Here is a 26,874-nt window from a genome sequence, read left to right as displayed (position 1 = left end):
GAGGGTCACGTGACGCCGCACGGACCCGGCTCGTTCCTTGTCTGAAGACGCCAAGATGGCGGCGAGCAACTATTACGGATTCACGCATGGTGCCGGCCCGCAGTACAGGTAATGTAGCCGCTGGCGAGGGGAGGGGGGCAGCCCTACCGAAGCTACGCGGGACGAGTTATCGGCTGCTCACGGAGCAAACAAGGGTCTGAGACATGTGGTTCGGGCAGGGGGAGGCAGATAGGGGGGAGAAAAAGGCCATCAGCTGAGCGGAGCGGTTCGCTTGCACGCTTGATGAGAAATAACCCTGGTTATACTGTGTAGGTGGTTAAACTGCAAAACTCGCCGGCCTCGCACCAGTCTGACACCCGGCGACCACATCGGTGCGAGCTGTCGGCTTTACCCGCGCTGCGCGCTGGCTGCGGGTGGGAGGTGTTGTCATTTTTAAATGGGGGAAACTTCGTAAAGAACCGCCCTTCTCTCTCTTGCAAAAACGGCAAAATGGCGGTAGGAGGGTGCATGAATTGCACCCTGCGGCGGGGTGGGGGGGGCATTCTTTTAGCTAACAGGACTCTAATTAGAGTTGTTTTCCCCTCAAGCTGCTAGGCGCAGAGGGGACGCCTACAGAGCGTGGAATGCCTGCTGTGTTCTCGGAGTTGTTTACTGCAGTTGTAGGTTGGGTGCGTCATGACACCTCACTGAATCTGGATTCTAGGTGACAACACAGCAGGTGCCGGCTGTGGTTCCACTTTTCTGTTACTTTTTGCCTGTGCTTGCGGAGGAGGGGGGGTTCGTTCGGTTCGTCCCGCTGCTCCCTGCGATGATGTCCACAGTTAGGTTGTTACGTCATGAGATGCGCTTGCAAACAGGAAGATAAACGGCGTCTTCACTGCTCTGGCTCCTGTCTCTTTCCACCTGTGAGCTGTAAAGCCGGGGGGGGTTATATTTAGATAACGCGACTAGTTTGAAGATTGACATTGCATGATACGGGTTGCCCACCGTTCTGCGCTGCGGTCCCCAGGTCTGCCCCGGTTTCGTGCGCTGAGCCGGCTGGCTTTGCCTGTACCAGAGACATGGCATTTACATCCTCGCATAAGCTCGGACCTTACGGGCTGCCCCGGCTTTCTACACTTTTTTCACCTGCCCTAGGTCTTGCTTAAATCGCATCGATAATGGCTGCTGCCTTCCAAAAACCACGCCCGGCTGCTGTTTGCATTCTAGTGGAAAGGTTTGGAGTTTGAGCTCTGCACAAGGTGGGTGTCCATCCCTGGTGCTGGACGGCCAGCAGGTTTTTTATTCCAGCTGAGCTCTGGACAGCCTGTGTCGGCTGCTTACTGCGGCCAGTGACAGTCGGACCGATTTAACAGCTTCTGCCAGCTCTTCAGGTGCGCGACAGCCTGCAGGTGCTCTCCGGCGTCGGGCTTGGACACCCTGGCTGGTAGCGCAGCCGGACTGGTTGGACACGGGGGAGAGCTGTTCCTGCCCTGGCGGGCACGGGTGAAGTTTCTGATGTGCAGGTGACTTGCCTCTATGGCTCTGTTCACCTGCAGCTGACTGATGGGCTACCTGCTGCGTTCAGGGGTGTTATCTGACCCAGATAAGCTAAGCCATGCTGCCTTTCTCCTCTGTTCCCCTGCTCCTTTAAGGGCACGAACTTGGCACTTGGCGTTCAGCTAGCTGTGGTGGGGATAACTGCTTTAATGGTTTCGGTATAGCAAAGCAGCAACACCCTTTGATGTTAAAACCTTTGCTTAAGTAGCCTAAACCTCCCTTCAGCTCCCTGAAATGCCCAATGGAAGAAGCCTCTAAACAAGAGATCTAGCATTTGAATGCAAGATGGTCTCTGAATATCCAGTGTGCTCCTTTTTCCTAAGTTGAATTTTATTCAATGTGATTAGCTGATCAGTCGTGTATATATTGGAATAATTAATAATTGTTTGTAGATTCTTTGAGTGGTCGCACTATGGCAGTGACCTCTCATTAACCTCTTGGCAGTAAATTCCTCTGGCTCAGGAACAGCAGGGGTAATTCCCTTTTGTGCTGCTTAAATTAAGCCATTAATACATTTTTAATTCTGTGGTAGATCTCATGTTCCCATCGTCTTATGATTAATTGCTTGTTGCTTAGCCTTTATCTGCAGTGCCATTTTTTCTGACCTCTTTTGTTCCTGCTGGACAGACTTGCAAGAGAGCATGGCGGCAGGAATACATGTATAAATCTATCCTGCAAATCTATCTAATCACACAGCTAATCACTATCTAATCACACAGCTATCTGTGATAGCTGTCCGTGTATATCCCAATCAGGAAGTTAGGGCCCCAAAGTTGTTCTAGAAGGGAAACATTTCTTTCCCTAATAAAATCGAATGTCTTCCCAACCTTGCATAAAGGAAACTCTTTGTAGTTACTAAAAAGTTTTTAGATGCGAAGATTAAATGGCATCACACGTCTAAGTGAGTTTGTTTAGTTCAGGCTTATTAAGGTTCAAACGTCTTTGCTCCAAGGTCCTCGGTAGTTAGTAAAATGTACTTGGTCTATGTGGAAAACGGGGAAAGATGCTGGCTGGATCAACCTGTCCTGACCTTGCCAGCTGACCGTCGGCACTTTGGCTACATGCGTGGGTATTGATTAATTGATTGGTATTTGGCACAGAGCAGGGTCCGTTATTCTGGCCCCTCAGGTTTTGGAAAGGTACGGTGGAGCTGCAGTTTGTGGATGAAATTTTCCAGAAAAGAGAAGTTCTCCAGCAATGACAGATGTATGTGCTGGACAGTGTGCGTCTAGCAGTTTCCTTTCTGGTGTCCAACTGATAAATGAGCATCTTATAGCAAGAAGCCTTTTAGAGAATCTTCACTGCTAGAAGTCGGAGCTCTTCCAGCTTATTTTGCATATAGGTGGGCGATTTGATAAAACATTGTGTATGTTTTGCTTCATTTCCCTTTTCATATGTGCATATTGTTTTTCTTCTGTTCTGGGGTATTGAGAAATTTTGTAAGAGTGCATTACTTAGTTATGTGAAAGCAGAGGTTATAGGCTTTATGTTCAGTTCTGTGGATATTCATAGAACCTTTTGCACTGCTGTTATCATAGTGATGCTTTGGTTAAACTGTTTCATTAGAAACATGCACCTGTACTGTAAAGTGTATTTCAAGGCATGGAAAAACTGACCTCTCTACTGACTAGTGCAAAGCATTTTCACCTTTGCTGCGTGTTATCTAGTTAAGGGCATTCAAATGAGAGGACTTAGTTTTCATGCAGAGTGCATCACTTAGCCTCTCCTGTTGTGTAAAATGGTGAGTGAACTAAATTTTAAGTGCATGTGCGCTCTGCAGACTGCACATAGCCAGAAGCATTAGTCTAAATGCAGCAGCTAGTTCATTTATAGATTGTTGGCGTGTTTTACTTGGTAGTGTTGTTCTAACTCTCAGTCATTTACACTTTTGGGGCTTTGCCAGGAAGGTGGCCAGAAAAGCTCAAATAAAAGCCTCCCTGTTTTATTGCCTCCCCCAGCAGAGTTAATTGATTGCACAACTGAATGAACTTGCAAAGGGTTCATTCTGCCTGACTTGTCAATCGCTTCTTGTTGTGCTGCATTGTAGGGTTTTTGGAGAAGGAAACTCTTAAAGTTGTTTCATGTGATATAGGTATCTAGTAACCCGCAGTTACTACCCGCCCTTGAGATGTCGGGTTTAGTTAATAAAAAGAACAGCCGTCATCTTGGTTTTTCAGTTAGATTTGATTCAATTCTAGTTCAGCTCCATCATGGCTTCTCCACTTTGCTGGTCAGTATGGTTTTTGTGGCCTTGTCACCTTGTTTCTCGCCTTCATCACTCCTCCTCCTCGCCTCCCGCAGTGCCCAGCCCGCCCCGGCCTATTCTCACCCGACGACCGCCAGCTACACGGCGCAGCCCGCCCCCGGCGTGGCCCACGCCGTCACCGCCTCGTACACGCCCGCCGCCGTCCAGTCGGCCGCCCCCGCGGTGTCCGGCGCCTACCAGGGCTACCAGCCCCACGCCGGGGCCGACTATGGCTACGGGGCCCGCCAGCAGGAGGCCGCGCCCCAGCCCACAGCTGCGCTGCCGGCCTACCAGGTATATCCTGAAATGGTCAGTCCCCGTCCTCTCTTCCCGATCTGCTTCCTCTCCGCCGGGGAGTCTAGCCTAGAAGGGCCCGCCTCGGCGTGGAGCCGTAATTGAGGTTGTTTCGCGGGAAGGTGGCTTGGCCTTCTGCCAAAGAAACATCTTGTGCTGGATGTGGTTTCTGGTTCTTTGGAAGAAGATGAAACGCATTAGGTCCTAAGTCATTGTTTGTTTTCGTTTCTCTAATGCCCTGTAGTGTGATGCAATGCAGAGATCTGGGATATGAGCTGGCAGTAACTTTGTGGAAGTCCTATTGCATTGACAATAGGGAATTTTTGTGCATCAAGAGCTCATACGTAGATAACATATGAAACAAGAATGCTATGCAACAGGAGTACAACACCATGATACACCATTCATTAGGGGCGGTGGCTCTGTGGCTCAGGATCTGCGCCTGTGGCTGGAAGGTTGCTGGTTCGTATCCAGCGGCCGGCAGAGGAATCCTACTCCTTTGGGCCCCTGAGCAAGGCCCTGAACCCCAACTGCTCCAGGGGCGCCGTATAAATGGCTGACCCTGAGCTCTGCCCCCCAGCTTCTCTCCCTGTCTGTGTGTCTCATGGAGAACAAGTTGGGGTATGCGAAAAGACAAATTCCTCATACAAGAAATTGTATAGGGCCAATAAAGTGATCTTATACAAAACATCTAACAACAATGCTCAGTCAGAACTCTTACCAGGACTGTAAAGTAAAAAAACAATTAGCTTGAGAAGTGTCTGAAAACAACTACAGTAATAAGATCCCTGTCTGCATACAGTCTTTTCATTGTTCAACAATTTAATGCTTTTTGGTATAAAGGAAGTAAATGATCTCTTAATTTCCTGCTGAAACTCTCCTACCAAGAGAATTGGAGGGTATATTTAAAAAGAGTGGATGAGAGGGGTCATCTGAGGTTTAATGTGCAAGATTGTGTCGCTCTGTTGGACGTGTTATTGAGTCCAAGGATGCGCTAGTAATCAGTCATGATCACTTTGTTCAACTTTTTTTGTTCTACAAGGTACTTTGCACATGACTTTGTCCATAGCTGTCAAGGTGGTTATGGCTGTGTTTGTTTTTGGATGTGCTATACTGGTTCTGAAATTATTTAGGCTTAAATGAAAATTAAATGTATTTTAATTCAGTCTGTGCGGCGTTAAGGTTTCCTCCGGTTCTTATTATGCTCATAGTTAAATTATCTAGTTGATTTATTACAGGGTAGTAGTTTTCCTTTTTCCTTGCTATTGCATGCGTTGATTAAATTCCTTGTATGATTTACTTAGTGTTTGGTTATATTTTTATAATGAAATAAAAATTGCAGGACAACTACAGCTATGGACGGTCTACGCCTGCGGCAAGTTATGAGAATAAGCAGTACTATCAGACGAGCGCAGCTCCTGCTCCGCGCCCAGCCGCAGAATCGTACTACCAGACAGGTGAGCTCCCCTTCGGGGAAGGTGAAGTCGTACACTGCGCCTCGCGTTCTTTTCATGGACTCCGAGCTCCTTGCCTTGATTTCCCAAAGTTGGCGTTCATTGCAAATGAGCTTCGAAACCATGCAGATGACTCTCGGCATGGTGCACTGTGCTCTTCAGACGTGGGTTCTTACTCTTTGTAACCACGATTGTTATTTTAATCTTTCCTGAGAACTGGGGGGAGTTCTTTCTTCAGTCCTCCCTTTTATGAATGGCCTTTTAGCAATTTAACCTCTGCGGAAGGTTTTGTATTTTTGGGGGAGGATTTGTGTGATATTGGATATCTACTTCCAGGCACGAAGGGTGGTTACAGCCAGGCAAGCAGCGGATACAGCCAACCCCAGCCCCAGAGGCAGGTCACTGCCTTAAAGCCGATTGCTCCTGCCAGCTCTGTCTCAACCACCTACAACATCTACCCTGTGTCCACCAGCGTTCAGCAATCGGCCACCCCCACGTCCATCGCTTCCTACTCTCCAAGCCCCTCCTACAACTCCACCTCGGCCACTTCATACTCCGGTAAGGAGGCAGGTTCCCTGTAGGTGGCGCAGAGCCTTCCGAGCGTCTGGGGACTGGCTATCCGGAGCAGAGTTTAAGGTGCATTTGCACTGCCATTTCTGATCCGGATCAAATGTTCTGGGAGATCCGGTCCTGCTCAGCAGTGTGGCATTTGCAGTATATGCCACCCTGGCCAAGCCAGCTCTTTGTGTTCCGCTGAGGGCTTTGCGTGCGTAGAATCAGAAATCTTACTGTAGCAATGTACTGCATCGTACCTCTGGAAAAATGGAACACCCAACGCGGTGTGCACACTCCCATCTCCTTGAAAGCAGATGGGGGGGAAAAATGTATATTTCTTTGCAATAAGGAAAGAAGTATTTAAACTGCCTTTTGCCTCTGTTGGATCGAATGTGAAACCAAACACCACTGCGTTACAAGGCAGGCTGGTAATTAGTCCTTCATATATTTGCACTGAATATGATCCTCAATAGTAATGGCAGTATACTACATATGCGTAGTCTGCAAACTGCCCTGTGGTCTTGAACAGCCTCAGTTGTAGTTGTTTACTATATTTTGCAGTTGTATATAAATAAGCCTCTTGTTTTTTCTTCACACTAACCTTGCAGTCCAGCCAGGTTATTTCCTGCTTGGTTAAACTTGTCTGCATTTGTGGTTTGTGGTAGTGTAGTTGTCCATTGGGGTAGCTGCTGTATCTGGCCAACTACAGTGGCTAAGTAAGGTTTAGGCCTGTTGTCTACAGCCCTTGTCTTGTGTCTTCTGGTTCTCAGTCCAGCAAAACTATGCATGATGTTAAGTGAGTCAGTCAGCTGTTTAATTTGAAGGAGTTCGTGCTCTTTAGCTTTCTGCTTGTTGGATATTAGAGTACCTGTGACAGCCGCAGGACTGTATGGGACTAGTCCCTTGTTCTGTGCCTGGTATTTTAGAGTCCGTGGCCAGGATTAAAACATGACTGGTCGTTGAACGTTTTTATTTTTAGTAAGGAGGACCAGAAGATGTCTGATCCTGAAGTACTTGCTGACTAGTCCTACTCGGTATGTTTCTGTGACATGTCACGACAGCCCCTTTTTAGTTAGCTTAACGCCAGGACTCCCAAAAAACAAGAAGAATGGTTTGGAATTTGTTTCGGTCATCCGTGCAAGACGATCCTAAATGTGCCACAGGATGATGATGATGATGATGATGATGATGATGTCCACTCACCTGACATGGCTTCTGCTTCCCCCCTCTGTCCTTTCCTACCTCAGGCTCGAGCTATTCCACGTATGACACCAGTGGCTACACCTCCACCCCTTCGTACTACCAGCCCCCCCAGCAGCCGCCGCCCCCCCAGCAGCCGCAGCCCCAGCCACCCCCCCAGCAGCACCCCCCACAGCAGCAGCAGCACCCCCCGAAGCAGCAGACCAGCTCCTCCTGGAGCAACGCCGGGAGCAGCATGGTCACCAGCCCTGGCCCCCCGATGGGCAACGCCTACGCCAAGAAGCCCATGTTTCAGAGCAAGATGCAGAAGCCCAAAGGCCCCCCCAAACAGCCACAGCTCCACTACTGCGAAATCTGCAAAATCAGCTGTGCTGGCCCGCAGGTGGGTGCGCGGTTCGCGTTCCGACGTCCAGAGTCGCCGGGCAGTTTCGTTTCGTGTTACACAGTCGCTTGCTTTGGGGTTCGAAGGCTTGAATACTTCAGCGGCAACTCCTGGAAGCTTGGCGTCTTTCTGACGTGCCGCCAACCCTGACCAGTGAGTCCGTGCTGATGGGAGCTGCCTGCAGGTGTCTCTGCTTTGCCAAGAGGATGCCGGGCAGCTAGCGCCTATCGTACCCGAGTCATGTGCGTCTCGTTGGCAGCTGGCCAGTGGAATGACCCAGTCATGTGAGGCTTAGGAGCCCTTTATAATCCGGTGTGAAGAAAAAGTGTTCACCGGGTATTCCATGTGAAAACGAGCTTTGTAACTCCTTAGGGTTTTCGGTTTTTGTCCTTCTGAAAAGCTCCTCCATAGATATGATGCAAAGATGAGTGCAGTCCTCATTCGTTTCTCCCTGTGTGGAAGGTTTTCCTTCAGAAGGGAATATTGTTCGGAACCGTTTACTTCTAGCCGTCTTTTCCATCTTCTGTTTTCTGAATCCGGATTATTTGAGGGTTAAAAATCATATATTCCACGCTGAGCGTTGTGGGAGTAGCGCATTTTGTAATGAGCCATTTTCTATGGGTAATTGAGGGCCTGTTCTGCTCCGCTCAGCAGGAAAGTGTTCTGCTGGTCAGGCGTTGTTCGTCTTGGTTAATTGGAATTCTCCGGGGGTGCCTTAATCCCTAATCCCCGAGCTCGGCTGACGTCCCGCTTCGCCTTGTAGACCTACAGGGAGCATTTAGAGGGCCAGAAGCACAAGAAGAAGGAGGCCGCCCTCAAGTCGGGGAGCCAGGCGAACAGCGCCGCCCGTGGCGTGCAGACCCAGCTGCGCTGCGAGCTCTGCGACGTCTCCTGCACGGGCGCCGACGCCTACGCCGCGCACATCCGCGGCGCCAAGCACCAGAAGGTCTGCCCCTGGGCCACGTCCGTGCCGTTTCTGTATGGTTGTACACTTTACTCGCCGTTGTTGCTGACCTTTAAATAAACTGGGGGTGTGTGGGGGGGGGGGGGGGTGTACTCTTGCCATGTGACTTTAGCAATTACCTTATGCTCCATGTGATGATGGAGTTAAAAATTTGGCAAACTAAAATCTGTATTTTAGAGCCATAGCGAAGAGCAGCTAGTTAGTATGTTTAGTAAAAGCTTTTCTTGATATTTGTTGACTTTTTTTTAAGTAGCTGATCAATTATTGTTTGACACTGCCTGGAGTATGGTAAACTGAGGGGTGGTGAGAGCAGGGTTTTGTTAACCCCTGCTGGGTTTTTTTTTCCTCAGGTGGTGAAGTTACACACCAAGTTGGGAAAACCCATCCCCTCCACAGAACCGGTTGTGGTGAACTCTGCCCCCGTCGCCACGACGACAACGGCCAGTAAGCCGGCCCCTCCCACTACTACTCCAGCTACCCCGGCAACCCCCCCCAAACCTACCATCGCCAGCACCGGCAAGGCCTCGCCACTGGTCAAGAAGCCTGCCCCACCCAAGATCACTTTTGTTGGTAAGTGGTCACCAAACCCCTTGTGCGAATATTTGGTGCTGGATCCCTTTATTTACAATTTTAAAAGGGTTTTTTTTTTTTGTTCTGCTGTGTTTGTTTTTTCTCCATTCTGTTTTTTTTTACCTTCATGCTCAAGAGCAGTAAGCGCAGAATAAAGTAACCGCACGCGGTTTGAATGCTGGTTTAGAGGCGCTCCAGGAAAAAAGATGTGCTGTACACCAGTAACCTGGGAATCGGCACGCTCTCCAGAAGGATAGCACCCCCCCTGCTCAGTCAGTTGAATAAGTCTCCCGGTGGCAGGCAGTGTGCAGCTGGGTTGAGGATCAAGAAACAGACCTCTACTACCATTCCTGACTGGGACCGTCCCAACAGTTGAAATACTGTTGAAAACCAGTAGTAATAATAATAATAATTGCTTACACTTATATAGCGCTTTTTTGGACACTCCACTCAAAGCGCTTTACAGGTAATGGGAACTCCCAGTACTGCAGGTCAATCCAACACACACACTCCATTCCCCTTGTTGCAGCCTCAGTGGGAAATGATCTTGTCTTAAGAACGGGGTGGGACTGGGTTACAGATATTTCTGAACCTTCAGGAGCACGCGCTGTGTTTTGTTCAAGGTGGTTTCTGCTGCTAGCAGAATGCTGGTGGGTGCCAGTTTTCTGGCTGGTGAGTGTAAGTACTTCGTGAAGCTGGACCATCCTCAGTGCACTCTCACGGGTTGGGCTCTATTCTCCCTTTTCTTTTTTGCTGCTGCGTCGAGCTTTAACGCGGAGCCCCCCCTGACAGTATAAAACTCGCACGCCCCCCCCCCCCCGATGCTCTTTAGTTCTCCTTCCGCGACTGAACTGACTCTCGCGTGACTAAGGCGTGTTGGCGCTGTGTCTTTGTTGCTCGTCTTTCCCCCCTGCCCAGCTAACAAACCGGCTGCGCCCCCTGTGGCGGTGAAGGAGGAGAAGGTGAAGCCGCCCGCTACCACGACGGCGGCCGTCACCGTGACGGCGGCGGCGGCAGCGGCGGCGAAACCGGAGCCGCAGAGCGAGCAGGAGGAGGACGAAGGAGATGGCTCCGGGGGTCCGGGGGACGTGCAGCCTGTTGGACACGATTACGTTGAAGAGGTGAGGGATTAGCACAGAGGGGTTGCTCATTCCCAGTCCCGGGTCTTTACAAATCCTCTGGCTTCCAGGTAGCAGCAGTGCTGTGAGCAGGACAACGACGGGACATGAGCTGGTTTGAAATGGGCTCCAGGCCAGGGGATGGAAAGTGTTGTTGCAAAATGACTTTAGCAATTACCTTGTGCCTCATAACATTGAGACAGTGCCTACTTTACCTCTAAGTAGTCCAAACTAGTCAATACATTGGTAAACCTGGCTTGATTTTTCGCAGAGCTGTGGATGACAGTGCAGCACTGCTGGTCAGTCATTTAAATAGTTGATTGAATTTGCTCTGATTTGTTTGAGGTTCTGGGTGCAGAAACTGCTCTAACAATACTGTATATCCATAGACAAGGCCTTGTCTTAGTGCAGGCCCACATATAATTTAGAAAGGAGAATTTATAATGGGTCATATCAGTTTTGAACATATTCTCATTTACACTGATGATCTGTAGAGAGTTTCCACAGCAGGGCAGTTACTGAATTGCCTTGCTCAGTGTATCAGCGGCATCCTAACTGGCCCATACTGCTGTCCAGATTGCCACCGTTACGGTGATTACGTAACGGCAAGCCTTCTCCAGCAGCGGTGTCTGCTGAAGCCTCATGCTGTCTGTTGGCCTGTTGTTCATGTCGACATCTCTATTCGAATGAAGTTGTTTATTAAAAACAAGTTTAGATCGTGCAGTTCAGCGAGCCAGAGGAGGAGTGGAAATCGGTCTTTCCCTTTGCTTTCTTCTGAGCGTCTGTAGTCTTGGCCTGCTGCCCAGTCCGTCCTGCGGCCCACTGGGTTTGCAAGGGCCTATCGGTGTGCTGCTTTAAAATGAGACGCAGTGGGTGAGTGATGTAGCCAACCTCTTCCACTCTGGAAAGCGTTGGATGGAGGTGGTGGCTTGTGCTCACAAGGCCCTCAAGACGTCTCGGTGTCTTATTTGGATGTTGTATGTTCTCTGCATTTTGCCTTGTAAGCGGCAGCATCGAACTGACAATGGGCAACTCCTTTACGGTGAGCTCTAAAACTGTCTGATCAACAGTCAGTAGCATTGCTGTACGTCGTCGATCCTTTCTTCCAGGTGCGTAACGATGACGGCAAGGTGATACGCTTTCACTGTAAACTGTGCGAGTGCAGCTTTAACGACCCCAATGCTAAAGATATGCACCTGAAGGGGCGCAGGCACAGACTGCAGTACAAGGTAAGAGAGCCTGGGTCTGAACCTTTTCTTTCTTACTGCTGGAGCGCACTGGAAAGTGCTGTGGGCAGTCAAGGCAGTTCATAGCTCAAGACTGAACCTCGTTTGCAGCAAAATCTTTTTTTTTTTAGGTCTTCCAAACAAAGTTTAAGAATAATCTCTTCACAAGAACCACCTTGGTTTTGGTTTATAATTTGTAAACTATCTGGGGGGGATCAGGATACTTCAGTTTAATCTTGTTGATGAGAACGTTTTACCAGCATGTACGTTTTGGGGGGCAAGGATTAGGCCTACATGGGGATCTCCTTGATCAGACGTGAAGCCATATATCCACGACTTCCTTCCCGTATGACTGCGATATGGAGATTGTGACGCCGCTGATGTCATTTGCAAATCGCACAAGTCTGTTTTGGCCTGCTGTCCGTCGCTGCAGATTGCAGACCCACTGTGCCGCCTTTCACGTGATTATACCCTGCTGATATTTCCAGATGGATCCTATCGGAGTGTTCCATGGTTACTTGCCTTTTAAAGCCATAGCTGTGCCCTTTAACATGGCATATAAGGAGCGATGCATTTCACGTGACTGAACAAGTTATGAAAGGAATGGGAAGTGTCATGGGTGTTGGAGCGAAATTAGAAATGGCTGCCTGGCTTACCTCGGGTGCAGACAATCATGGGAGTTCAATCCACCGTTAGGAAAATGCACTGTAACAAGGGCTAGTATTGCTGGGGGGTTGGAGGCGTTATTATTATAAAACTGTATTACGTATGTATCGTATCTACAAAGGTTTTTTTGTTAGTTGTGTTTATATTTTACACCTATGAATTTTCCTGCAGTAACATGAACTGTGGTTCTTCCTCGTGCTGTTTTCGGTAAGTTGTATTTTCCAGCCTGGCAGGTTAGGGTTTGATGAGGGCTACTTGTTATTTTTCGCCAATTTTATTTCTAACCATTTAAATGGCAGTCTCCATCAAGTCCCATTCAGTGATTCAGAGCAGCACTGTGTGACCCAATTTCAACTGTGAACTTTCTTGTAACGCTCCTATGCTTGTGGAGAATTAAATGCACATGAAGACCAAGAGGCTTAAGGGAATGTCCTATGCTGACGGGCTGAGGGAACTGAAACTTTTTAGTCGTGAAACCTCGAAGGGGACCTGATGCACGTATTCAAAATCCTCAAAAGCGCTGAATCTGAACCCAGCGGATTTCTTCAGAATTAACAGTGCGACATGAGCCAGAGGGCACAAGTGGAAGAGGGAGTGTGTGTAAATGCGTACAAGACTGAGCAGAGGAGGCACGTCTTTATCCAGTGTTGTAGAAGTATGGATCAAGCTACCCAGCAGTGCTGTCGAAGCCGATACCCTGCCTTCTTTCAAGTCGTGGCCGGATAACTCTTGACTACCAGATGGGCTGGATAGGCCGAGTGGCATCCTCTCGTTAGTGAATGGTCTTGTGTAAAGGCGCAATGGACCCCATTATGCTGTGTTTGTGAATTTCATGTTTATGAAAGCAGATTTCAAACATGGAAAAGTGGCTAAAGACCAGGTAAAATTCTCAAGCACATTAAAATGTAGTTCAACTTTAACAGTCCAATTAATGTGATGTTTCCTTCATCTCTTTTTTTTTTTCCACGTGCTGTTTAACTGATGGGTTAGAAGATGCATTTTTGCCGGAAATGTCCCCAGTACTTGGGAGACGATTCTCTAGGGGTAATGGGTGGACACGAGCCTGTGCTAACCTGCCGGGTGGGGTGTCTTTCTCGCGCCTGCAGAAGAAGGTCAACCCCGAGCTGCCGGTGGAGATCAAGCCCAGCAACCGAGCCCGCAAGCTCCAGGAGGGCAAGCTGAGGAAGCAGAAGCAGAAGAGGCGGCGGGATGAGGAGCAGCGCTGGCACATGGAGATGAGGTCAGCGCCCGGGCGGCGCAGGTTGATGAGGTCACTGCCTGGGGGGAGGGTCGGGGTTGTGGGAGGAGGGATGCCAGCAGGGGAACAGGAGCACCCCACCAATCGCCTCTGCACTCCGGGGCTAAGCACAGCTTGGCCGAGAAATCCCGAATCATCCTTTTGTTTTCTCCAATATACCCCTGATGAATCCCCAGTTTGCATTCGTTTCGGTTTCCTGTGGTACAGGATGTTTATCTCACGCGACATGCGGCCCTTTTCTTTAGCAGGCGTTACGAGGAGGAGATGTACTGGAGGAGGGTTGAGGAGGAGCACCGGCGCAGGATGGCCCCCCCACCTCCGCTGATGGGTCGCCCCGGCATGCCTGTCCCCCCACTGCTGGTAAGCTGCATAGCTCTTGCTGAGCATCAAAACTGATGTATATCAAGAGATGTCTGTTCTCACCGAGACAATACAGAAGCTCTAAGTGTTTTTTTACCTGAGTAAGTTTTTGTAAGATAAGAATATAGGAGCAGACTCTTATTTTTTTCCAGTTTTTTCATTTGTTTAGAATCGCCAGTTATTATCTTATGAATTTCCCACCAACTATGGAATCCCCATTTATTTTGGGGGTGTGGCTCTCTAGCCTCAACCAAAATGCCACACAGTGGAGAGCAAGAGCATGGAAATGCCACCTGTCCCATCTCCAGAGTCCTTTGTTTTCTGTTGCACTGCGAGCTCCTGTCTTACCAATGTTACTGCAGGCCTTTGCTTGCCAACCTGGTGATGTCCCAGGCTCGAGCACCCGATGTCTGGATCGTGGAATGTGATTTGCTCTCCAAAAGTGCTCTTTCTGGTTGGCTCACTCGATAGCGCTCTTACTTTAGTATTTTAATACATATTTAACCATCAGCAAAGTTTCCCCTAAATTCTTTGCAGTTACGGTGTTCGGACGCGTCTCTGCTTTAACGGGAGGGCAGCGTGGCGGCAGTGAAGTGTGCTAAAGAGACCTGGTTTTATTAGCTCTTCTCCCCCAAGCCTCTCCGACGCCCTGACTCTCCCGACGACCGACACATCATGGCCAAGCACTCCAACATCTACCCTGTGCAGGAGGAGCTGCAGGCTGTTCAGAGGATCGTGTCCCACTCGGAGCGAGCCCTCAAGCTCGTCTCCGACTCCCTGCTGGAAAAGGAAGAACCGAAAGAGGACGAGGACAGCAAGGACAAAGTGTAAGAGTCTGTGCGCCTTTTGGGAGTTCCCCCTCTAGGCCTTAAAACCTTTTATCTGTGTGAGTGTGTGCATCACCTGCTCGTTTTTGCCTTGCACTGCAGTCTGGGACCTTTCTGCTTCAAGCATGTTCGAGGGCTGTCCTACTGAGATGCTAGCTGGTTGCACGCGGTTTTGTTAACACGGGCAGGATGATCCCGTTTTCCCAAGCATCCGATTTGTCCCTTAAAGGGACCGTTGAGCGGCAGTAGCCTGATTGCAGTGTCGCGCGACCTTTCTGTCTGCAGGAAAGAGGATCCTCAGGCTCGGATGCTGAAAGGAGTGATGCGCGTGGGGATTCTAGCCAAGGGCCTGCTGTTGCACGGCGACAGGACCGTGGAGCTAATCCTGCTGTCGGCCAAAAAACCCACCGTCTCCCTGCTCAGCAGAATAGCCGAGCAGCTGCCTAAGGAACTGGCGGTAAGGCTGCATGAACTTTTTTTCCCTCATTTTTCATTCGGGTCTTTTGCCGGTTTTACCCGACTGCTTGTAAAAATGAGTAATAGCACTTTCCCATCAGCTTCCGCTACCCAGCCGTGTGGTTGAAGCCGATACTTTGGCTTCCTTGCAGAAATGGCTGGATGAAATCCTTGGATCGAGTAACTACTAACTACCGAACAGGTTAGGTGTGCCAAATGGCCTCCTCTCCTTCATAACCTTCGCGACAGCCAATTTGGATCCACATCATTTCTGGTGTTTCTTGTGGATTTACACATGTGCTGGCCATGGGGGGGGAAAGAAAACTAGACTTCACTTTTTTTTTTGAGGCAAAATTCCCTGTGACCCTTGCAATCTGTCTTTTCATGCATGCATGCATTCAGACAGCATCCACTCTAGAAGGAAATGAGCTCCACCTGCCTGTAGCTATGGATGTTTAACCGTTGTAAAGCCTGACTTTGACACAGAGGAGATGTGAGCTTTCATGTCGCCTTGGTGGTCAAGGGTTAAGATTTCTCAATGGGAAGTGTTTTCTTAAAACTCCTTACTTGGATAACTACATGGTAATCATGCATACTGCACTGTGAAAATCTATTAAGCATGAGTCTTCAGGGCTCTTCCTGCAGTGCAGTTAGGAAACCCAGGTCTTTATAGCAAAGTCGGAAACGGTAAAGCTTCTGGAGTGAACTGCTCATAAACATCTGGTGTATTGGTTTTCAAAATCACAAACATTGTGCGTTTGCAGTGTTTTCAATTTCAGCCAAATATTGTTTGCAAAAAGGATGCATGTTGTCTTTCTTTGGCAGTTTAAGTACGTCATCATTTAGGGTTTTCATTCATAAAGGGGGTCAGGAATTGTTGTATAGTAGCAAAGGCCATCTTGGTGCAATAAATTACTTGGTGCTGAAATAGTTTGGAAATCAAATAAAATTGATCAGTGATTCACTGTTTCAGTGGTGAATTTGTTTGAACACATGTTGGTCAGAGGGTGAAAGCTGAAAGGTGACAGTTTTGCAGTGAACTGGGTGCTAAAGTGAGATTGAGACGAGTGTCTTCATGGATGTTGGACACCAACAAAAAGAGTCTTCAGTATCAGAGGTTTTATTTTGTTGAGGGTGGAGGGGTTGAAAATATCACACTTTTAACCAGTATTTACCCTGCTCTCTTCCCCCTTGAAAATAAACAAACTGGAGTCTCTTTTTAAAACGTCAGAAGCACAGCTTGTGGAGAAAGACCTGGGAAAACCTCTCCCTGTTGGAGCTGCTTTTATCACTGGAGCCATTCATGCTGAATGATGAGTATGAATTAAAATCAAACCCATGACTCTGCACTTTTGAATACTATCTAAGGTCTTGGCCAAGAGCGCTCAACCTCAGTGCTTCTGATGGTAGTTTTTGGTTCTTTTGAACCAAAGCCTACTTAAGGTGCATGCTGAGGAGGATTGTTTTACCATCTCAGTTATCTTGTGCTAGAACTGTCGCCTGTTATTTTACAGATTTTAGACTCCTTGTGGTTTTTTTTTTAATATCCTGCGACGGAACAGACTTGCATCAGTAGTTTTGCTGAAGTGTCTGTGAAAGATGTTTTTGCGCCTGTCCATTAAGGCAAAGAAAATCCTTGAAATGGAACCTGTAGGCTGTTCAGTTGTATCCCTGGTTAAAATTATGCCTTGGCTTGGCCTCTGTGCATCATCTTAGACCCACGCTGCTTGAAGTGAATTTCTGGTGGAGCTTCTTTGACACTGTATGGTTGTCTTCAGTGTGTAGTTGAGGGCATAAGCTGAACTGCTGTTTAGAATTTTTTTCTTAGCTGTTGAAAGTTGACTAAAAACCTCATCTGGAAAGGGGAAAGCCCTTTCTCTGCCCTGAAATTACTTCACAGTACTACCATAAGCAAGCCAGGGCAAAAACGTAAAATAGCAGCAATTAAAAATTTTTGGTTCAGAAGCAACTGATTCAGTATTCTACTGAATGCTACGTGAGCAGTACTTTGGTGGTGCGGTTGACATTGCTGTCTGCTCTTCAGGTGCTTATGCCTCAAATCAACACTGTAGCGGTCCTACAAGAAGCTTGATCAGAAAGATGTTTACAATAGCAGTCTAAGACATCCTAATCTTTTGAACAAGTGTTATAAGTGGGATGTTCATGCTCTAAGAAGGAGATACTTCTCTTTTGTGAGTTTGACAACATTCTACACTTGTAAAAGCAATTTTCTCATCCTGTGGGTGTTGTAGGAACTGTTAAAACTTGGGTGTGCCATGTGTCGGATAAGGTGGTAAATGAATGTGTTGTTGGCTTCACTGGATTGTTAATTACCCTTTCCCTTGCCAAGAAAATGTCGGACTCCTTGCTGTAAGGTATTATTTATATTCGCATTGTAAAAGAGCTTTCAAAGAAAATTAAAGAGCTCAACGACGGTCATGGTGTCTTTGTTAAATTAAATAAATGGTTGGATGTACAAGCGTTTTGAGTGTTGCCATTTGTTTCTTCCTTCCCTTTACCCCTCCCTTAACTGTGTGGTTTAGGAATAATTTAATACATCTTTCTATTTATCTCAAGTCCCTTTCAACTGATCTTTAGCCCCGCTGCCTGGACATGACAAATGAAACCTACAGAGAGAGATTACAGTATGAGGTCACTCTCCCCAAAAACCCCCTGTTTTTTTCTGGGGGACAAAAAAAAACCTGATGCAGAGCTTTCAAGGCTCTGTCCTGTGGCATCTTAGATTTTCATTACTCACTATCCAGAGGTCCCGACATTAAGAGCTAACTTAACTTAACTTAATCGGATCTTTATTAAGCTCAATTTCTAGAGTGTTTGTCCGAACAACCTTGCTTGTGTGCAGCCTTAAGCCATGAGCTGTGAAACATGCAGTGGGCTTGCTGACAAGTTCTAAATAGGATTTCAAGCAAGGCCAGACTGTGAGCTAGGAACAAAAACTGTGCATATTATTGCATAGTGTTATGTGATTGAGCTTAGGCATTGTGTTTAAGGTGGAAATATGCCTCGAGTGGGAGATGAGACCTTTGTTCAATTTCTTATGGCCCCACTCCTCCGCCCTCCCCTCCTCTGTAGTGAGTAATTTTAAGTGTCCTTTTAACCGGCAGACGTTTTCTGAAGATCAGTATGAGGTGCAGGCTCACCCTGAGGAAGCCAACATCCTGATTTGTTCAAGCAAGGAACCAAAAATGCAGGTCACCATCTCTCTCACGTCGCCACTGATGAGGGGGGACAGTGCCACTGAGAAGGAAGAAAAGGCAGGAGACAAAACGGCCGAGAAAGGTTAGAGAAGCCACACGCTTTCAGTCCACTGCGCTGTCTCTCTCTAGTGTGCATATAAAAAAAAAAAACGGACTTTAACATAGTCAAGACGTTTGACAAAGCAGTGTTTCTGGAATTGCCTCCCCCCCCCACATGCTGTGAATTGGCTTTTAAATGGCATTTTCTTGCCCCTCCCCCCCTTTTAATCCCTCCCATCACTTTATTTCATTTGTGTGCAATTAGAATTATTTAAAGCAGGGATCTCTGACCTTTCTGTGCCCCAGTGGCAGGTGTCTCTGCCAACGAAGACTATTAAGCAGGGGTTTGCGTTTCTAAACTTGGTGTGTTTTGGATGTAACGTGATGATACAGCCATAGTAGTGCCCAGGGATGAGAGTGCATGTGTTACTGGCCATTCAAATGCTTGTTGCTCTAGTGTATTGTTTTATCAATGCACTTTTTCTATCGCTGTCGTACTTAAACGTTTTGCATTTATCTGCTGCAAGCAGGTGAGGCATTTTACAGAGTAACTAGGAGCATATTTTGGGAAGAATATTTTCTTCATCATATCGTGACTCCTGCTCCTCTCTCTCTCATCCCTGAAGAACTAAGGCAAGCGAAGTCTTTCACCAAAGACTGCAAAACGTTTGGGTCCTTGTAAGCTGTCTCTGATCATTTTGAGGTTTTGATGCTTTTTTTTCCCCCTGTCCCAACAAAATGAATTTTCTCCAAAAATGGGTTCTTTCAACAACACCTTGTTAGTTTTTTTGCTAATGCATTCGAGGTATGCATTTTTTTTGTAACATTGTTCCTAATTTAATCGAGACCAGTGGAACCTTTGGAGAAAGGGGGGGGAAGATTCAGAGGTCATTGTTTTTAAGTTAAATGTACAATGCCTTATCCATCATTGAGTTCAAAGCAATCAAAATCTCATTTTATTGAGAACTTGAGTTGGCAGACATATCATTTTTGCTCTCCGAGATCTGAGTATCTAATGGAGAAGCTGAATGTAATGTTTGCTGACTCTTAATTAGTATTTGTCCTTCACAATTTGCCTTCTGTGGTGTTAGCAGACCGATGTACACTAGTAACATAGCTGTCACTAAATCACTTCTAGTGAGACAGTTATGGAAGAGGTGTATTGAACACTATCTTAAGAGCTAATACCCTAGTAATTGTTAATTATCTTGGGAAGTATAGCAGGGATAAAATCCCATCTAATTATTCAACAAGAGCTCACATTTCTTTTGAATGATGCATGTCTCTGCCTTCATTTGTCTGCAGTTTGGGGGAGAGCGTTTGTTTCTTCTGGGATCCGAAGGGTCAGATCTAGATCAGTTTGCACAAATGGTTCTAAACGAATGTTCAGATCTTCTTAAAATAAGGAAGTGCAGCATGCTGATTAAAGAGGACTTTTACTTTTGGCTGTCAGTGGGTAATAACAGGAAGGGCTGTTCTAGCCGAACTGCATGTGAATCTGTTGAAGAATGACAAATGAAAGCGTGCACACACCACTCACAATGGTTAAGGCAGCTTGATAGGCGATAGCCTAGAGATTGAATTTCTCAGAGGATGCCTCATTTGTTCACCTGGCAAGAAGATGCTCTAATCCGACCTGGCCTTCTATTGTGAGTGCTAAAGTCTTTGGTTCCATCAGTTCAGTTGAAAAACAGTGTTCCTAGGAACAGGTAAAGCTTTATTCTATGCTGAAAGAAAAAGAAAGGAGACACAATATGCGACACCTTAAGAAGGTTCCATATCCGAAACAGTCTGCTTTCTTTACCTTTCACCATGGAATAAACATTTACCTCTTCCTTTGCAGCCTGCGATTCCGACGCAGCTCTGTTATCGAATTTCTCGTTCCTTTCCCTAGGTGCTCAGGGGAAGCTACAGGTAAATCTGGAAATGAGAGCCGAAAACGTGGTGTATGAAGCAGAGGGAATTTATTAAAGGCAGCTATGGGACCATGTGCAATAAGCTAGGTGCTGTTGTCTCTCTAGGAGTAGCCGAGTCTGAGCCGGACCCCCCAGATGTCCTGGACAGAAAGAAGTGCCTGGAGCACCTGGCTGCCTTTCGTCATGCTAAGTGGTTCCAGGTGAGGGGCATGTAGCTTTCCAGAAAATCTGCTGTCACCATTGTGGCAGTTTTTACACCTGTGTATGCTATGGTTTTATGTAGCAGAAATATAAAATGCTACAGTTTTACACAGCACATTACAACCTGAAGACCATGGTTGTTTTGAGTTTGGGCTGGTGTGTCTTGAATCAGGATATGGAGCCCAAGTGACTTTTGGTTTTCATTCCATCTGATCTCTGAACGACTAATTGGATCAGTTAGGTTGCTTAATGAGGAGTTAACGTGTTTTCCAAATCTCTGCTCGTTTACCATTTAAGGCCACCTACCAAACCTTCAGGAAAGAGGTTGGAGACCTTGTGCAAGGATTCAGGGTGTAAGCTATAGAAAAAGTTGGGCTGTTATGTGGAATTGCAGTATTGGAATAGATATGCGTTTAAGGAATATGTTACCAGACCATTTAAATTTTTTTCAGCGTGTAAAAATTATAATTAATGTAGTAATTTTTTAAATGAAACCTTTCCTTAGTTTTAGAAATTGCTCTAGTTGAATAGAATTGACTGCACATTTTGCATCGCACGCTCATTTATATAATGGTAGGAGTGTTTTACAGGTTTCAGATTACATATACTGTATGAGGTGTAACTTATCTATGGATGCTTACCCTTTTTTTCCCCCTGTTTTATCAGTACTGGTTTAGGGGAGGGGTGGGGAATTAAACTTGAGAGTTAATATTATGTTCTGGCATTACATCAGGCTTTCTGTTTAACATGTGGTTTCCTCCTTTGCAGTTCTTTAACAAAACCTGCACTTCGAGCAGGATCACAAAAACTGTTAAATGCCAATGGAACAACAGAATTGTCCAGCAAACCTCTGCGTTCTTCGAGGAATTGCAAGTGGGTGGGATACTGTGTTGTCTTGCTTAGCGGTGATGGGTTTTCTGTCTGATGGCAGGCTCGTGCCAATGGCCGGCAGTCCTGTGTGGTCATCATCCGGATACTGCGGGATCTCTGCCAGCGAGTGCCAACCTGGGGGAAGCTGCCAGGCTGGGTAGGACTCGTCACTAAGCATTGCATGTGAGATCTGCAGCATTAGAAGAAGCACGCCCACCTGTTTCATCTAGCCTACCTAAAACAAATTAACTTCCATTGCTCTTCGGATGGCGAAAGGTCAAATGCAGTTGTCAGGATGATCTGCTTTTTTTTTTTTGGTCTGGGCTAATGACATGGTCATTGCATTGCGAAGGGAGCTGTTATGGAATATATTGCGTATAAGCCACCAATGCATGATTTTCCATTTTGCGTAGACGGGCGAGAGTGAGTAACACAGGCAAAGGAGGGTTTTCAGGAAAAGTCGATTATGAAAGATCAGCATAAGTCATCCGGACTTGTCATTTCTGCATAAAGAGAAGTATAGACATTAGCTGAGAGATACTTATTTTGTCTGTTGGCAAACATTTTCCATCTCGTGTTCTCCCTTAGTTTTTTTTTGTATTTTTATGGGAGTATTAATAGCAGAGTGCTGCCTCTGTATTGCTAGGCTATGGAGCTGCTGGTGGAGAAGGCGATCAGCACTGCGTCTGGCCCTCTCAGCCCTGGGGAAGCCATGCGCAGAGTTCTCGAGAGTGTAGCCTCCGGAATTCTGCTGCCAGGTTTGTGCTTCCGGTCCTCCAACAGCATGGCTTTGCTGTCGGGATAGACTGTTCTGCGGGTGTGGAAAAACTGCGCACGCTTCTGTGTGCCAGCGAAGACCCGCCAGCAACTCGCACCACTCATTGAGCTTCCCTCTTTCCCCTTCCTCCTCTTATTTTCTGGCTGGATGTGATGGTTGAAGGCCCCTGCAATTTGTAAAGTACTTTGGGATCCTTCCGGGTGAAAAAGGCTCTTGAAACGGCAGGAATTATTTATGTCTTGTGATCTCCACCTGACCTACGTACTTAATTTCCACTCCAGACCTTTTTTTTTCTCCTCCTCGGGAGGCTGTGACGCTACACGCTGAGTGCACTGTACCGGATCGGTCATCGAACATGTAGGAACTGCAGAACTGCCAGAGATGGGTTGCAACAATATTTCTGTCCTTCTTGCATAGATGGGCCAGGCCTGCTGGACCCCTGTGAAAAAGACCAAACCGATGCTCTTGAAACTATGACCAATCAAGAAAGAGAAGATATAACTGCAAGTGCCCAGGTATATGAAATCATGTTTTATTTGAACTTTAGTTTAGCAAAACCCAAGGTGGAACATTTTAATTGTGTATACATTTCTGTGATTCCCAGCTTGCCTTCTGTGAGAACACCGTGCCTTTTGTCTTGTAGACCAAGTTAAACCACCTCGAGTACAACAGGTCCCTCAATTATCAAAATTTGGGGTGTCGGACTCTGTCCCTGGGACCTTAGTGTCTTTGGTTTTTATTCTAACCTGACCTATCAATCAATTAACCTTACTTACATGTGTTTCTTAAGGTTCTTTACGGATAATAACTCAGTTCACTTAATTAAAGGTGCAGTGACCTGTAAAACAGTCTGGAGCCAGTTTCCAAATATTCCAGTTACAAATTACCATAAACATTTGCTAATTAGAAGCACTTTATAAAATCAGCCTTTTCTTGGCTTGATTGGACCTATGTGCTGCAATACTTGGACAAACCTCCCTCAGCTCTTCAGCTGCTGCTGTTTAGAGACCTAGAACTCCTGCAGACGCCTTGGCCCTCACACAACTGGAGTTCAACCCCCCTGTTTAAGGGCATGAATATTAGAAATCACTGCTAGATTTTTTTTTGGGGGGTGTTGCTCTAGTCTTTTCGGAGGATATGCATTTCAGGTTAGTATGCAGTACAGAAATATTCTCTCAGAAGATTTTTAAAACCAGAAAATTTGATGCAGCAAGGCAGCGGAATTCTGACCCTGTCCCAGTCTCTTGCATGCCTATCTTTGCAGTCAGCCAGTTGGGTGCTGCTATTGGGGTATTCCTGTTCATGGCTATTACTGTGACCCAGGTTTGAACCCGCAACTCCAAGGAGCACCATGCCAGTTGAGACCACTCAGAAGGATCAGTTCTCTTAGCAGCCTTAATGCCGGCAAGCCTCATCTGTTTGTGCTGCAAATATAAACAAACGCAGCATCATTGTTCAGCAGGTGGATGAGCAGAGAGCAGAAACTGTACCCAGACTGGAACAGTCTTGCTCCCAAAATGTCACGCCACTATTCCCACACCAAACAACAAAAAAAAAGCACCAGTTGAAACCTGCACAAGGGGGTACCGGCAGGAACAATCTCCAAGGGGTGAAGTAGGTTCTGTGGTTAAGGTGGGGAAAAACCATTTCAGACCCCTTTAAAGGAAAAACAAATTAAGTCCCTTTAGGGTAGTTTTGTAGGTGTTTGCATATAGCCTTCTGCTGACGCCTCCTTTCCGAATCCCCTTATCCCAACAGCACGCCCTGAGGTTACTGGCGTTCCGGCAGATCCATAAAGTCCTGGGGATGGAGCCGCTGCCGGTACCAAAAGCCCGTGCCAGCGCCCGGAACCGGAAGAGAAGACGGGATGCCACCGAATCCGGAGATGGAGAGGGAGAGGGCGAGGGAAAGAAGGACAAAAAGGAAGATACAGACGATGCCTAACCACTGTCGGAGCTGCAAACCGCTCAAGAGCAAAGCAACTTTTTTTTATGTATACATGACTATATATACACTATATAAGTTACTGTTTAGTATATGACATTTGGCAGTTTTTAGAGGGGAAGATGGGAGCAGAAGTGGCAGAAAGCCTTGACTGCCATTCTTTCCCTTAACGTACTGTAGTTTTTTTTTTTAATCGTGCTTCAGACTGGTTTTGGCATCACGTAGGAAAAAAATAATTGCATCATTCCATTGTGCAAATCTTTGCCCCCCTGACTACTGTATCCCCATCTAATGTTCCAACCACTGTTAGGATTTTTTTTTTAAGCCTGAGCACTTTCGTACTTGACGTTCATTTCAGCTCCTTTGTGAGCAAGAGAACTGAAATCGTGTACAGAGGCCAGTTTATTTAACTCCTCGTTAAGCCAGACTCCAGTGTTTATTTTTTAGGTTGCATGTTTAATTCTGTGCAGAAAGAAGGCTACGCAGGGACAGAGCACCTCGGCGTAGAGCGCGTGGTCAGTGTTGCATGAACTTCGCAGAGGGGTTTGTGCTTTGTAGCATTCACCCGGCTCTGGAATACGACATTGTGGATTTTCAAAGAAATCCAAAAAAAGAATTCGGGTTTCTAGAGCTGTATTTTTGTACTTGATTTACCGTACCCAAAATGCAACAAGGTATGTGGTATTTGGTGTGTGCACTGTGAGCTTTTCATGTCGGAAGGTGCAGTCTTTTAAATAACACTACTGGGGAAGCAGAAGGAAAGGGGATGGGCAGGAGTGGGGATGTCAAGGGGAGACCTTGGGGGAAGGATTCCCAGATTTTAGATTTCTCATGGGGAAAGAGAAAAGGATTCTCCCCAGGCAGGGGTGGGGAAAACAAAAAAGCAGAACAGCCTCTGTTCGCTGCTTTGTAAAAAAAAAAACGTTTGTCAAGTTGGTGTTCGCTTGTAAAACTGAACACGTGCCAGAGTGTGTGCACAAGCAGCCTGAGGGGTGCAGGGTGGTGGAGCAGAAGCACCCCGGTCCTGTGCCTGTGCCACGCCCCCGTAGCTGCTGAAAGTCAGTCACAGTAGATGCTGCCTGCACTAGGCCCTTTTACCTTGGTGAGGGGGCACATCATGAAATTGTCGTTTGGTTTCAGAAATAAATTTAAATGACTTGTTAAATCGCTCACCCCTCGAGTGCACGATCTGCTGAGGTTCTGCTGAGGTTCGGTTGCAAGTTGTCTGTACTGGAGCCCACAGCAGAACGGAGGCTATTGGACTCCCAGGAAGTGCAGGAGTGCCAGTGCAGCTCCAAACTCTCACTCCAGGAGAAGAGTTTAACCAGCTCAATTGTGCAGCACTTGTGCAGAGAAACTGGATAAAAGCAAAAAAAAAAATTGGGACTCTTTGCTATTAAAGTTGGGGATGTTCAGGTGTAACTTGGACCTGGGCTTTGTTATCCACTTTCCTGTTGTGTTAACTGGCAAAGATGGGAAAACTTGTGAATAGTCCCGCTTTTTTTTTCCTAAGAGGATGGTGATTCCTTTGGTGAACCATCTTGATATCCATTATGTGGGGGGTGGAAATACCTTATCTGTAAAGCTTCTCAGTGAAGCTAATTTTGGAGAACAACAGTGAAGTCCTTCAGCTCGATGAATAAATGCACTGTTCTGTGTGCATTTTTTAAATAAACTTGTGTATTATGGTCACTTTGATTTGTAAAAAAAAAAATTGCAAGGTTCATAGTCCTGTTTACTTCTCAGCGATTTTTATTTTTGAGGATGTTACTTTTTGCCAGTTTTTATTTTGTATGTGTTACAAGGACAGTGTGTATGTGGCTTTAATATTTGAATGTCTTTGTAGTGCTGCCTAAAAAAAAAAAAGACAATTAAAGAAGTTAAGCTTCTCATTTGCCTTTTCAATACATATAGTGTATACCTAAACAGGAATATTCTGCTAGTGTTAAATAGGTGCACCGATAAAAAGAAGTGAATACTGTACTGCCAAAGCACAGAAAAGGTATTGGATGTGAAGACAGCCCAGCCAAAACCCTTCTTTAATCGGAGATCCTTGGATCGGTTAGCTACTAGTAAACAAGTGAGCTAGATGGGGAGAAGGGCCTCTTGTTTTCAACCTTTGTTCTAGATCAGTGGTTCTCAGTCCTGCTCTCAAGAGACCTAGCCTGGTCTTTTTTTCTACGGTGTTGTTAGTGTCCTAACAAAATACCTTCCCCTTGTTTAAGATGTGAAACCAGTGGAAAATGGGTCGGGCAGCACACTCGCGCATTGGTTAGCAATGAAACTGGAGCCCTGGCTTCCATTCCAGACCTGGGGTGCTGTCTGTGGGGGGTTTGCATGTTCTCCCCGTGTTCTTGTGGGTTTCCTCCAGGCGCCCCAGTTTCCTTCCACAGTCCCGAAGCCATACTGGTAGATTGTCTTATGGGGAAAAATTGGCCCTGGGCAGTTTGTGTCTGTCTGTGCCTGGTGATGGACTGCCATCCCATCCAGCATGTACCCTGCCATGTGCCCATTGCTTGCTGGGATAGGCTCTGGCACCCCTGTGTCCCTGTACTGGATAAAGTGGGAAGAAGATGGATGGATTAAAAGGACTAAGTGAGACAATTAGTTCAATTTAAGTAATCGGAGAAACAAGTAGTGAAGGGGGAGAAAACAAGGTGGGAAAGCACCAACCACAAAGCTTCGCAATGGGTGGAGTGGGTGCCAGCATATAAGGAGGAGTCCTCTGCAGCCAGCAGCACAGCAGACGAAACGGAAACCTCTGTAGGGCAACTGAAGAGAACTAAAAACCATT

The 26,874-nt window shown here is 46.7% G+C and overlaps 1 protein-coding gene across 7 annotated transcripts; it reads left to right on the top strand.

Moving 5' to 3' along the window:
* Positions 1-6: 6 nt before the first annotated feature.
* Positions 7-25,969, top strand: zfr2 (zinc finger RNA binding protein 2). 7 transcript variants are annotated; one of them, XM_069186093.1, is made up of 19 exons: positions 7-108; positions 3,841-4,078; positions 5,421-5,535; positions 5,869-6,090; positions 7,335-7,669; positions 8,433-8,615; positions 8,984-9,203; positions 10,122-10,324; positions 11,431-11,550; positions 13,320-13,453; positions 13,717-13,831; positions 14,453-14,658; positions 14,944-15,115; positions 18,240-18,414; positions 20,393-20,487; positions 21,420-21,515; positions 22,005-22,116; positions 22,554-22,651; positions 23,895-25,969. In XM_069186093.1, the coding sequence occupies exons 1-19, from the start codon at positions 56-58 to the stop codon at positions 24,078-24,080; spliced, it is 3,078 nt and encodes a 1,025-aa protein (XP_069042194.1). In that variant the 5' UTR covers positions 7-55; the 3' UTR covers positions 24,081-25,969. The 7 variants fall into 7 exon arrangements, with proteins under 7 accessions (XP_069042194.1, XP_069042195.1, XP_069042192.1 ...); XM_069186094.1 differs by having other exon boundaries at positions 3,841-4,093; positions 13,720-13,831; positions 14,468-14,658; XM_069186091.1 differs by having other exon boundaries at positions 3,841-4,093; positions 13,720-13,831.
* The last annotated feature ends 905 nt before the right edge of the window (positions 25,970-26,874 follow it).

The sequence above is a fragment of the Lepisosteus oculatus genome, chromosome 29 (genome assembly GCF_040954835.1).
Source record: "Lepisosteus oculatus isolate fLepOcu1 chromosome 29, fLepOcu1.hap2, whole genome shotgun sequence".
Taxonomy (NCBI): Eukaryota; Metazoa; Chordata; class Actinopteri; order Semionotiformes; family Lepisosteidae; genus Lepisosteus; species Lepisosteus oculatus.
The sequence above is the reverse complement of the archived record's forward strand: the minus strand, read 5'-3'. Positions and strand labels throughout refer to the sequence as shown.

Excerpts from the sequence above, each read along its gene's own strand:
- zfr2 (XM_069186089.1), top strand. The coding sequence starts at position 56 with ATGGCGGCGAGCAACTATTACGGATTCACGCATGGTGCCGGCCCGCAG. Across the intron at positions 11,551-13,319 it reads GGCACAGACTGCAGTACAAG|AAGAAGGTCAACCCCGAGCT; the intron begins GTAAGAGAGCCT and ends TCGCGCCTGCAG. Across the intron at positions 13,454-13,716 it reads CGCTGGCACATGGAGATGAG|CAGGCGTTACGAGGAGGAGA; the intron begins GTCAGCGCCCGG and ends CCTTTTCTTTAG.